Source organism: Cyprinus carpio, chromosome A16, assembly GCF_018340385.1.
Source record: "Cyprinus carpio isolate SPL01 chromosome A16, ASM1834038v1, whole genome shotgun sequence".
NCBI classification, from domain to species: Eukaryota; Metazoa; Chordata; class Actinopteri; order Cypriniformes; family Cyprinidae; genus Cyprinus; species Cyprinus carpio.
Genome location: NC_056587.1, coordinates 19,926,145 through 19,938,662, shown reverse-complemented (window position 1 = coordinate 19,938,662; position 12,518 = coordinate 19,926,145). Strand labels below are relative to the sequence as shown.

At 34.7% G+C, this 12,518-nt stretch overlaps 1 protein-coding gene across 3 annotated transcripts in view; it reads left to right on the top strand.

Annotated features, from left to right (window-relative positions):
- csmd3a (CUB and Sushi multiple domains 3a) overlaps positions 1-12,518 on the top strand; it is a 227,044-nt gene that overhangs the window by 86,759 nt on the left and 127,767 nt on the right. For all 3 annotated transcript variants that reach the window (XM_042773196.1, XM_042773197.1, XM_042773195.1), the window contains exons 19-23: positions 712-828; positions 1,424-1,639; positions 6,617-6,805; positions 7,727-7,896; positions 9,370-9,526. In XM_042773196.1, coding sequence (XP_042629130.1) covers positions 712-828; positions 1,424-1,639; positions 6,617-6,805; positions 7,727-7,896; positions 9,370-9,526 — 849 coding nt within the window. The remainder of the gene's footprint in view (positions 1-711; positions 829-1,423; positions 1,640-6,616; positions 6,806-7,726; positions 7,897-9,369; positions 9,527-12,518) is intronic.

Genomic DNA, 12,518 nt, shown 5'->3' with positions numbered 1-12,518 from the left:
ATTTTTTTTTAATAGGTTTATGCACTCCCTGGGAATCGAACCCATGATTTTTGAGTTCCACTGTTTGAGCTACAGGAATGCTCTTTCATACACATCTCAATGACATAAGTGCATTTACTTCTTGTGTGCAATTGGATGTCAAGTTTCTGAAATTCAGTATAATTAGGACTGTTCACTAAGTCAAGTGTAATTATTGCTTTTGTTTTAAACGTAACTCTTCCTGCGCTGTTTGTGTGAAAATAAATGCATAGACATCCATCGAAGAAGAATGTCATCAAAACCTGTAGTTTGGACTCTTCTGACTGCAAGCACTTTGAAACGGCATAGCAATGCTCATGCAATCATCCATAACCTCCTAGAACCATGGCAGAGAGTTTTGCATGGACAGTAACACTCACTCATCACCTTAGAAAAACTTTCATAGACAAAGTAAAGTGGTTGTGACCTTTTCTGGAGACAACGGCAGGTGGAAAGTAGCTCAAAGTAGAAGAAATTCTCGTTACTCTCGTTAACCTTTCGGTGGTATTTTTTATTGCCGGTGAAGGTTACCCTGCTCTTTGAATTCCCACAGCTGAACACTGCTTATCTCAACAGAATTCCTGGTCAAGTCTATGAAAGCGAAGCACTAAAAGTGATACAAGAACAGTTGCATATGTGCTCCCTGTAAAGTTTTAGATCTTTTTTTAAGATTCCACACATGTCTTCCTGCAGCTCTGTGCGGAGGCGATGTCCAGGGCCCAGAGGGCATCATCCTCTCTCCTGGCTTTCCAGAGCTCTATCCCAACTCATTAAACTGCACATGGACTCTGGAGGTCAGCCATGGCAAAGGTATGTACCCAGGAGAATTCTTCATGTGCTGTCAGAAGAAGATGAGAGCTCGCTTTTGACATCAGATCTGTCAAATATATAATTTTTTTAGGTGTCAATGAACACATACAAGTTTGTATTTTTTATTTATTGAACACATACTGTGTATGCGTTTGTGTGAGTGTACAGAACAAATACATTGTGTGTGTGTTTGTGTTTGTATATATATATATATATATATATATATATATATATATTTTTTTGTGTGTGTGTGTGTGTGTGTGTGTATAATTTCTGTTTTACATTACCTGTTTGTGATGTCTTAATTATTTAATGCATGTTTAAATTAATCTGGCCACTATGATGTTAATTGTATGTTTATTAATTATATGTTAGTTATATGTTAATTGTAACCTTTAATATTATAATAGTAATAGGGATCCCTATGTAGTTTAGCTGATTAGCTTCTTTATCCTTAAAGTATTTAAAGACAAAGCCATAATTTCTCCACTTACACCTTGTTTCCTTAAATAATCCAAATCATTTCTTTTGACATGATGTATCCTGTTGAAGAAGTAAATAATTGTTGTCCTCATCTGATGCCTCTTCTTCTCAGGTGTGCAGTTCACGTTTCATGCGTTTCACCTGGAGGATCACCATGACTACCTGCTCCTGACAGAGAACGGCAGTTTTGCGCGGCCTCTCGCCCGGCTCACCGGTTCGCAGCGGCCCCCGCCAGTCAACGCCGGGCTGTACGGCAACTTCAAGGCTCAGCTTCGCTTCATCTCAGACTTTTCCATCTCCTTCCAGGGTTTCAACATCTCTTTCTCAGGTAAAAGAATCAGTGTTCCATTTGATTTTATAATTCATGTTGGTCTTTTACTGTTGTTATTATTCTTAATTATTTACTTATTAATTATTTGTTTGTTGTATTAGTTTATTGGTTTCTTTATTTATTAATATTATAAGTTTAAGTTGCACTGAACCCCCTTTTTTTATGCAAAGAATAGCAGTAAATTAAAAAAAATAGTTAATCTGAAATGAAAATTATGCAACTTTTTGTGCATCCCAATGTCACTATATGCTTATATGCTGTTACATTTTTTTTCTTTTTTTTTTGAGGAAATATGTGAAGATGTTTTACACAGCTCTTTCTCATTTAACTAAGCTCTGAAAAAAAAGGTCAGAAATCATCAACAGAGCAAAATGTTTTTTTGACTAAACTGTACCTTTAAGGTCAGCGTGATGCATTATTAGAAAACACACACCGTTTTGATAGAAAGCATCTGCAATACACACAATTTTATGTAAATTGTTGCATTAAATTTGTAGCAGTTTGCGAACAGAGCCAGCCATTCTGAGCAAAGCAATTTTTTCTGTAAATCATTTATGAAACCATTCTTACATAAATTGATGTAATCAGTTCAGTGTGGCAAGTTACATAAACACTGAGCTACACAATTTTCTGTGCAGATTGTTTGTAAAACCATTTTTACCTAAATTGTGAAATTATGAATCCATTCTTTCCTAAAAATTGCTATCTTTTACACAAACTTTTACAGCACAAAATTTTGCTAACAGTGCAATAATGTCAGTAATTATTATTTTTTGTCCTTGATGAAAGTAAAAGCCGTTACCATCCTTTATCATCTGAATCTTAATCTGAGGATATTATCAAAGGTTATTGTAGGACAAGACCAACTGCTATCGTCATCAGCTCCTACAAGCCTGTTTCTATGAAAAGTCATAGCAGCAGTTGGATATAGATGCTGTTTGGTACATTGATAAAGGTAATTAATTGGCAACAGCTTGAGCTTAGTCTCAGTGGCTTATTGAAAGTCTGAGACTTATCAGTGTTGCCGGCAGTATTCTCGTCAGACTTTAGTGGCGAACTGCTGGCTGATATTAGAGCTGGCTTTGGGCTGCATTTTTCATTAGTCACAGATCCCCACTGGATCATCCTGCTGCTGCATGGTCACCGTGGATACCCACTGGGCACTGGGTTAAACTGGGCTGCCGTCTAATGGAATTAGTTGATCTACCTTTTGACGTAAAAGTAGAAAAGAAACCTACTGTATCTGACAGCTTAATATGAGCTCATAGTCGAGAAACAGCTAGGAAGCCATCAATATTTTAAAGCAGTTGAACCGAATCTCTGTTCATGACTGGTTACAGTAATTTTTGGTAACACTTTACTTAAAGCCTTTGTGTAATTTATTATAAAAGTGGTTTTAATGCTTTACTTATGCCTTGTAATGCACCTTATAATGCATTTTGTATTTTATTAATAATTGTAACCATAGTTACAATATATTATAATACTAATCATTACACCTTTAGAAATGACATTCCCATGTCATTACAATCCCATATGTTTTTTTTTCTTTTTCTAAGAATAATGTGAAGAATTTTTACATAGATCTTCTCCATTCAAAAAAGAGCAAAAATTATCAACAAAGCCAGATATTCTTTAAAAAAAAAATGTATCATTTTATGTTAGAGACAGGGTGTTATCATTAACTAAAAAAAGAAAAGAAAAAAGAAAGAAACAAAACTTTTGTTACTTCAAATAAGCAACATCTGAAATTATTATTTTTATCATTTTAATTCACAAACTTGTCTAATTTTCGCTTAGTTTAACTTGAAGTACTAAAAAAAAAAACTAAAACTAAAATTTAAAAATTAAAAGTACAGAATGCAGATTTAAATACAAAAAAAAAATAAAAATACAACAAAATTACTATAACTTAAACATTGCTTTTTTTATTTGTATGTGTGGGTGTGAATAAATTAAAGTGCAAACAGAAAATGTGCAAATAAAATCAAATTTAAGATATTACAAAAAACTATTATAGTATATGTATGATACTAAAACAACACAGGTTATGGGGGGTGGGCGGCAGCCTTCCAGTTTTTTGGCTGAACTATTTCTTTTATATGATACATTGTTAGAGGACATGCCATTCTGATAGAAATCCAAGTTGTGAAGAGAGCCCATAGGGTTTGGCTCATGTTTACTTGAGCCATCATATACATTAATTAAAGACTGGAGTTATGAATACCCATACAATTATCCAGAAGCCAAGTTCCTGTATTAGCCTAATATATATTACCTGATGAAAACAGCGGTTGGCCTTTTTCTGGTAATGAATATTGATGGGATTGGCAGAAGCTGACATGCATAATGCGAAAAGTATCAGGCGTGAAACTGCAGACAAAAGCTTTCCACCGTTAGCATTCAAGCCTTAATGTTGAAAGTTCAAAGACGAGAACTGATATCTTTACATAACATGAAATCTATTCAATTTTCTATACAGCTTCGGAGTGACAATTTGGAAGCATTCATATGCTGAACACATTGAGTTTCTAAATAGATTTGAATATTTGATATTAGAGCTCAGAGGAGGCAAAAGTGACAAACAAGCAATTCATGTCGTTGCCATCGACCATCAAAGTCATCTGAACTCATTGCGCCAGGATCTAATTGAAACCGCAGCTGTGGTCCTACTAACCGTTTCTGCATATCATTTACATATGTGTAAATGATTCACACTGTTGCTATCATAGCTCTAATTGATTGTTTGAGTGCTTGCAGATAACCGAGGGTAAATGTTCACTCTCTGTTTACTCTGTGAATCATGATGTTATGTTACAAGAGACATTGGTTGAATATCAAGACTGAAGTACCATGCTAAAATAAAGCAACAAGAAGAACTGTGTGTCATTTATCAGGAACAAATTTCAAAACATTTTAATAATTGTTGTGATAATTCTTCTACCAAATACATGACAATAGTTTAAATATTTGCCTCATCTACAGTAATTAGCACTCCTCAGGCGATGAAGACCTGAAGACACTTCCAATAGGATGGAACTTTAGCATGTTGCAAAGCTAAAGGTATATGACTTTAAAGGGTTAAGAAATCAAAATTCCCTTGATCTTTGTACTATAAAAACATTCTGTAAGTTTCAGAACTCAAAACTTTTTCTGTCTAAAAACAGCTTATATTGAAGCCAATCTGCCAATGTCAGTTTGTAGAATGTGTCACTTTATGACGTAATAGTGTGGCTAAATGTGCCTCCGCAGAAGATGATCAGCGCCTGCTTCTACATCACTGCCTGTTTAGCCCCACCCACCATGCATTCATGCATGCAGTGTAAATAACGAGAGAGCAAACACAGGTCTAACAGAAACCAAATGATAAAAATGTGTTGTGAAAAAAAAAAAACTGTCTTTGCATCGCCTTCCTTTTGATCCCAACATTATGAAAGATTGGATGAACTTTATTTTTAATGTAGTTCCAGACCACGTCAGAAAAAACTCCTTTTGTTCACTTCATTTTACCACGGGTTTGTTTACAAACAAGGCACAATTCCATGCAGGATTTTCAGAAAGATTGAAACTAAAAGACAATGCTCTGCAACTATATTGGATCCAACATTAATGTGTCTCCACACAAGTGTGAGGAACTGTTTTTATTACGTGATCACTATTGCTTTGTCTTTATAACAGATCGTTTGACATGTACTGACTATTTATGCGTTTAAACCTAAATCATAGCAGCTTCCTTCTATGAAGGATGTAGGCTGTCATACATACATGCACATCATTTTTTTTTTTTTTTACTGTGACTACTGTATCTTTATCATTAATTTTTGGATACTGAATAGCAATTTTTATTTATTTATCATTTATTTTTATGCTTTTTATTTGAAGCAGACTTTGCATCAAGAGCACATCTATTATTATTATTATTTTTTTTAAATAGTTCATCCAAAAAATGACATTTGCTTAAAATGTACTCAGGCCATCCAAAATGCAAATGAATTTGTTTCTTCATCAGAACAGATTTGGAGAAATTTAGCTTTACCAGTGCTCACTAATGGATCCTCTGCAGTGAATGGGTGCCGTCAGAATGAGTCCAACCAGCTGATAAAAACATCACAATAATCCACAAGTAATCCACACCACTCCGGTCCATCAGTAAACATCTTGTGAAGTGAAAACCTGCTTGTTTGTAAGAAACAAATCCATCATCAAGGCGGCTTAATTTAAAACAGTCCTTACCAAAATATAAGTCCGCAATAATCAATAATAACACTTCCTTCAGTGAAAAATTTAATTAAATCTCCGGTTGTCTCTCACAAATTCTACCTACATATATATTTTTTAGAGCTGTTTTGAACTGTTTTTGCTTGTAAACAGTGCTTGATCTGTGCATATTTCTCTCTTGATTCAGACAAGATGACTTTTTCAACAGAGAAAGCAATATTGTGGATGGGGACTTATTTTACCCAGAAGTTTTAACATCTTAATAATAGATTTGTTTATTACAAATACACAGCTTTTCAATTCACAAGACACTGATGGACTGGAGTGGTGTGGATTATTGTGATGTTTTTTTGAGCTGTTTGGACTCTAATTCTGATGGCACCCATTCACTGCAGAGGATCCATTGGTAAACAAGTGATGCAATGTTAAATTTCTCCAAATCTATTCTGATAAAAAAAAAAAAAAGAAAAAAACTCATCTACATCTTGGATTACCTGGGGGTGTGTACATTTTCATTTCTGGGTGAACTATTCCTTAAAATTGCTGCCTATGTTGACAGCTCACTAGGGTTCGGAACAGAGCCAAAGGGCTCATAACTAATTCCTGGTTTTTACAGTTGACATGAATTATGTTTGTCACATCCTGCAAAGCCATGTTACAGTAAGTTTTAGAATACAATAAAGTTCAACCTCTATAACATAATGCACCAGCAAATGAGGTCAACTAGGTTTCCAGCTAAACTTTTTGCTTTTTCAGAATATGATTTGGAGCCATGTGAGGACCCTGGTGTGCCCCAGTTTGGCAGGCACAGCGGTGGCAGATTTGGCATCGGCGACACTCTGACGTTCTCCTGTGACCTTGGTTACCGCCTGCAGGGCGCTCGAGAAATCACTTGCCTGGGCGGTGGGCGGCGCATATGGAGTGCACCTCTGCCAAGGTGTGTGGGTACGTGGTCAGCTGCTCTCATTTGCTTGGACGTCCAGAGTTTGACAAGTCTCCATGGTTGCATTCGAGTTCAGCGACGACAGGCTGTTGAGTCGTACTGTATGTTCTGAATGGAGTAGTAGTGTACTACTCAAAACTTGCTGCACAGTATGATACAAACTACTTATTATATGTATTATACACTAAAAAAGACGTACTTTTCACTCCAAAATTGCTTGTACATTTCAAAAATAATTGGAAACGGCAAATGAATTAGAAAGACTGCAATTGTATTTTCTTGTGAAATGTATTCCAAAAATACTTACTGATAAAGTGTATTCTACTTTTATAAATGCTACTTTGAAAAGCATGCATTTTAAATGCTGTTATTCTAATTGTTATAACATGCAGATAATTTTCATGTTTAATTTAGTGATTTGCATCTAGTTTGGAAGTAAATTTGGTTTACTTTTGAGTACAATTTCTTAGACTGAAATAGAATTTTCTTGTAAAACGTACTCTCTTTGTTTTATTTACAACTTTGAAAATTAATTAATTAATTAGCTAGTTAATTCAGCGATTCACATCTAGTTATGGAAAAAATGTGGTATTTATTTATTTACTTTTATCCAATTTTGAGTATGATTTCTTACCCTTTGACAGCATAACAAGTCATGACAGAGAAACTGCGGATGATTTTTCCTCATGTGTTGAAAGAAGGTCAAGTTAAATGCATTGCATTGATTACAGTACTGACTCTAATGCAACTAATGAGAGTAAATATGTTGTTCGAGATGTGTGTTTTTTAAATCTACTGCATGTTTTTATGATATGCTGTCTTTCTGAATACCTAGATTTTGGCTTTTTTCTTTATTTCCCGAAATTTACACTTTTTACGTATTGCTGTTCCACTATGTCACTACGGTTCCCCATTGTCCATAGCTGAGTGCGGCTCAACTGTTTCCAAGAACGCCGGTGTCCTGTTGTCCCCAAACTACCCTCGCAATTACGAGAACAACCACGAGTGCATCTACAACATTCAAGTACAGGCAGGAAAAGGAATCAACATCTCAGCTAGCACCTTTAATCTGGCTCACGGTGATGTTCTCAAGGTAAGGACTGCGTATACACCGATGTCAGAGTCTGTACATGCTTGCAACACATTCATTTGATTCTAAAAGTACCAGAAACACATAATATAAACAAAAATTTATTATTTTGGGCAATATTCAGAGTGGATATAAATGCTTAAAGCAACGCATTGTTTCCTTAGCAACATATTAATACCAACCCACCCATGGTTCTGGCAATTTTATGAACAAACGTTCTTCTAGTAATGTTAATAGAACTGCATAAAGTTTTCTGGCCTTTAATAATGTTTTCACAATTTTACCACAAAAACAGAATATTGTTCATAGAATGTTTTTCTGAAACATTTTAGGCTACATCCACACGAAGTTAGAGCTTTTCCTATCCAATCTTTTTTTCACCCTTCGTCTCAAGAAATATCTGCGTCCACACCAAACCATGAAACCGACACAAAACAATGTAGTATACATGCCAGACCAGCATGTGACACTGTAATTCTGCCACAGAGATACTGTACACTAAAAATGGAGAAGAAGACTTGGACTATGCGCATAAACCTTGTGCGCGGTATACAAACGAACGTGAAACAATAAATTGATTAATCTGTGTTAATGTTAGTTAATAAAAAGACAATCGTTCAGTGATTGTTCATGTTTTTGTTGCTGTTACGTGACTAGGGGCGAGATGTAGGCAGATGACATCATCGTTTCAGAAAATATGCGGATTCCCTGTCCATATGAAAATGCAAGGGTGGCGTTTTCAGATTTATTCACTCTGGGAACCGGTTTAAAAAAAAAATATCAGTTTTACTCTCGCCAAACGCCGAATCTGTGTGGATGAAACACCGATACAAAATTTATGCATATACAGTGAAACGCATCTCCGTGTGGACAGGGCTAATTACAGCACCACATACAGGTCTGGCATGTACACCACATCGTTTTGTGTCAGTTTTGTGTGGACACAGATATTTCTTGAGATGAAAAAAAAAAAAAAAAAACGGATAGGGAAAGCTCTGGCTTCGTGTGGATGTAGCCTTAGTTGGATGTTTGTCTAATGCAGGGGTAGGCAAGTTCGGTCCTAGAGAGCCGCAGTCCTGCAGAGTTCAGCTTCAACCCTAATCAAACACACCTGAACAAGCTCATCAATGTTTACAGGATTACTAAGGCTACAGGCAGGTGAGGGTTTTTTTAGGGTTGGAGCTGAAGTCTGCAGGACTGCGGCTCTCCAAGACCGAACATGCCTATCCCTGGTCTAATGTTTTTTTTTAGACCACTTGTCACTTATTTCAAATAATTCAGAGAACATTCCCATGATGTTTGCAAAATGATAAAAAATTTAACATACCCTTAATGTTGTTTTATTATTTTTATTATTTTTATTTTTACGTTCACATGACCAAGATAAAATGTTTTTAAAAAAAATTCAAAACTGGATGTTTTTCATAACATTAGTAAAACCTTAGAACACTATACTTTTCTGGTCTGTTTCCCCAGTTGTATGATGGTCCAGACAACACGGCTGAAGTTCTGGGAGGTTTCTCAGGTTCCTCTATGTTGGGTCAGTCGTTGACCAGCACGTCGAATCACCTGTGGCTGGAGTTTTATTCTGATCAAGAGGATACGGCTGAGGGTTTTAAGCTGGTTTACAGCAGTAAGTCTTCTCGTACTCTTGCTTTCTTCCACACTGCTTGTAGAAACACACACACTAGAGCTTCCAGTCTTTAATCTGTCACAACCTGCCTGCCCGGTGAAGCTTTTATTACCCAAAAGTGAAAATAAAGTTAATATGTGTGCATGAAGCACATGCTGTAGATATTTGGGTCAAATTAATTTGTGGTGTTCACAAATTTGTGCGTAGAGCTCCGAAACTCCTGAAACTAGTCGCGTGTCTCCCACAAGCTAACAGAAGCAATAATCGAGTGGGACGTGTAACATCAACAGTGTTTCACTAATATTTCAGCCTTGATGAGCTTTGATGATAATTAAATTCACTCCTACCAAGACTGCAAATGACTGTACTTTTATTAGTCCCATCTGGTTTTCATAAAGCTTCAATCAAAACAGATTTTCTTGCACAATGCTTCGGCATGTTTTACTGATAAATGGGAGTCTGCTGAACTCCTGCACTCATATAAAAGTTCAAGCATTTTTTATTGAAAAGTTTGCGGTCACTTTGAAACGTTTTTGAAAGAAGTCTCTTCTGCTTACTAAGGCTGCATTTATTTGAACTAAAATACAGTAAAAATAGTAATATTGTGAAATATTATTATAATTTAGAATAACTGTTTTCTATTTGATTATATTTTAAAATATAATTTATTCCTGTAATGCATAGGTTTTTTTTTGCTGATTTGCTGCATTATTCTGCTATCATTCTAATATGATTTGATACATTGTTTTCAGGATTCTTTGATGAATAGAATGTTAGAAAGAACAGCATTTATTTGAAATGGAAATTATTATTATACATTTCTAATAAGATTATAGATGTCTTCACTGTCAATTTTGTTCAATTTAAGGCATCCTTGCTGAATAAAAGTATTTATTTCTTTCCTTCATGATTATATTTATTTATTTATTTTTTTGAAATGTAGTTTATGTTTATAGTTTTTATTTTAGGATGCTGTCAGTGCACTGATATTGTACAAAAATGGTCAAAAATTAACACTCACCAAGTGTCAAATGTCACTAAAAATTGGCTTACTTACTAATGCCCAGCGCTGGAGGCGTTCAGATGGACTTGCTCATTTACTGCGTGGCACTAACAGCCTCTCATTTGTCTATCAGGCACTGATAACATGCATTTGGATTTTGACCTTAGCTGTGCTAAAAAAAAAAAAAGTGAAAGAGAACTCAGAACCATGTATCATTTAAAGGAACAGTTCGCCCAAAATGTTTCTCCCTTATTTAGTCTTACACCATGTCAGTTAGATTTTTTTCTTAATATAATATATAATATAATATACAGTCAAACCATAATTTATTCAGACACCTTCAACATTTCACACATTATCACAGTTTATTCACAAAATTTTTGGAAAATGGTAATAAAATATATATAAATAATTATATCTGGTGTCTGAATTATTTTTGGTTTGTATTATATTATATTATATTATATTATGTAATAACTAACAACATTTAATAGAAAATAATGCAAAGTCAGAATAATGCATTATAACTCGGGTGTGCATTATTTTCTAATAATTCAACAGACTGGAGTCGAGTATTCCACTTATACTATGGTTACCACACCTCTGATATTGTTCAGATGTTGTATTTCGAGACATTCATCAGGTTTTTGTCCTTAAAACGCTCTTGTGTGTAGGATTTATTTCTAACTCATGTCATCCCACGCCTCCGTTTGTAATTCCAAAACGTAATTTTATACCCAGTAATTGAGGCTTGAGCCGTTGATAAGAGAATAGTGCAGTTTTTGATGCAATTATGAGACCGAGAGAGACAGATTAAAAGTATGTGTATTACCTGAGTGTGTGCGTCTCTCAACAGAGTTCAGCAGCAGAGTCTCAACTAATAGCGAAACTGTAAATTAATCTGCTTCAAGAACAGCACCATATTACATCGCTTGTGAGAAATGACATAGCTTTTAAGTTGTTAAACTGTTTTACTGATAAAAGTCATCAGAGCAGCGCTGACAACAAGTTTCTGTGTCTGTACTGTACGGTTGTGTTTGTAAAGGTTAGAGTGGTAGAAATAGAGTGCTTTCTGTACATTGTAAAAATAATTTTGTTGCAAAAACATGGAAATAATTTATATTTTTATTTTATTATTTTATTTTATTTTATTCCAGTAACAAATAGCATCACAAGACTTTCACACATTTAATATTATGTTTTATAGTACATAATGCATAAAACAAAATGTACATTTGGAATTAGTCACAGTTTCCACAAAAATATTAAGCTACAAAAACTGTTTTTAACATTGATAATAATAAGAAATGTTTCTTGAAATGTAATAATTTCTGAAAATTCAGCTTTGTCATAACAAGAATACATTGCATTTTAAAATATATTTAAATACAAAACAATTCTTTAAAATTGTAATAATTTTTCACAATATTAATGTTTTACTGTATTTTAATCAAATAAATTCAGCCTTGGTGAGCAGAAGATACTTCTTTTAAAAGCATAAAGGAAAGTAATAGCATAAAGGAAAAAAAAATCAACTATATTATGTCTGTCATAAACTCTGCAGCTTATTCTGCCCACCACTACATGTGTATGTGGGCAGAATAAGCTGCAGAGTTTATGCCAGTAGTCAGAAGTGCTGTACTCTCTGAGATTACTGTATCAATATCATGATTAATGTGATATTCTCTTGATTAATTCTGCTAGTGCTGTCCGATGTGATACTAGTGTTCACACAAGACTATAGTTTTTAGAGCTGAATGAATCTGCTAATATCCATAAACTCTCTATAACATCTTCTGTATTTTCATCTCCAGTCAGTAAAGTCTTAATTAGCAGGCACAGTGTTGCTCACGTTATTGTCTCACAGTATTATCAGGCTGTGTGTTCATATAAATGTGAATATTATTATGGCTCTGGATTTATTATTGTTTTATGTGCATAACAAGGTTGCATTATGCAGACTCAAAGTGAATTTCATAACGCCGTGTG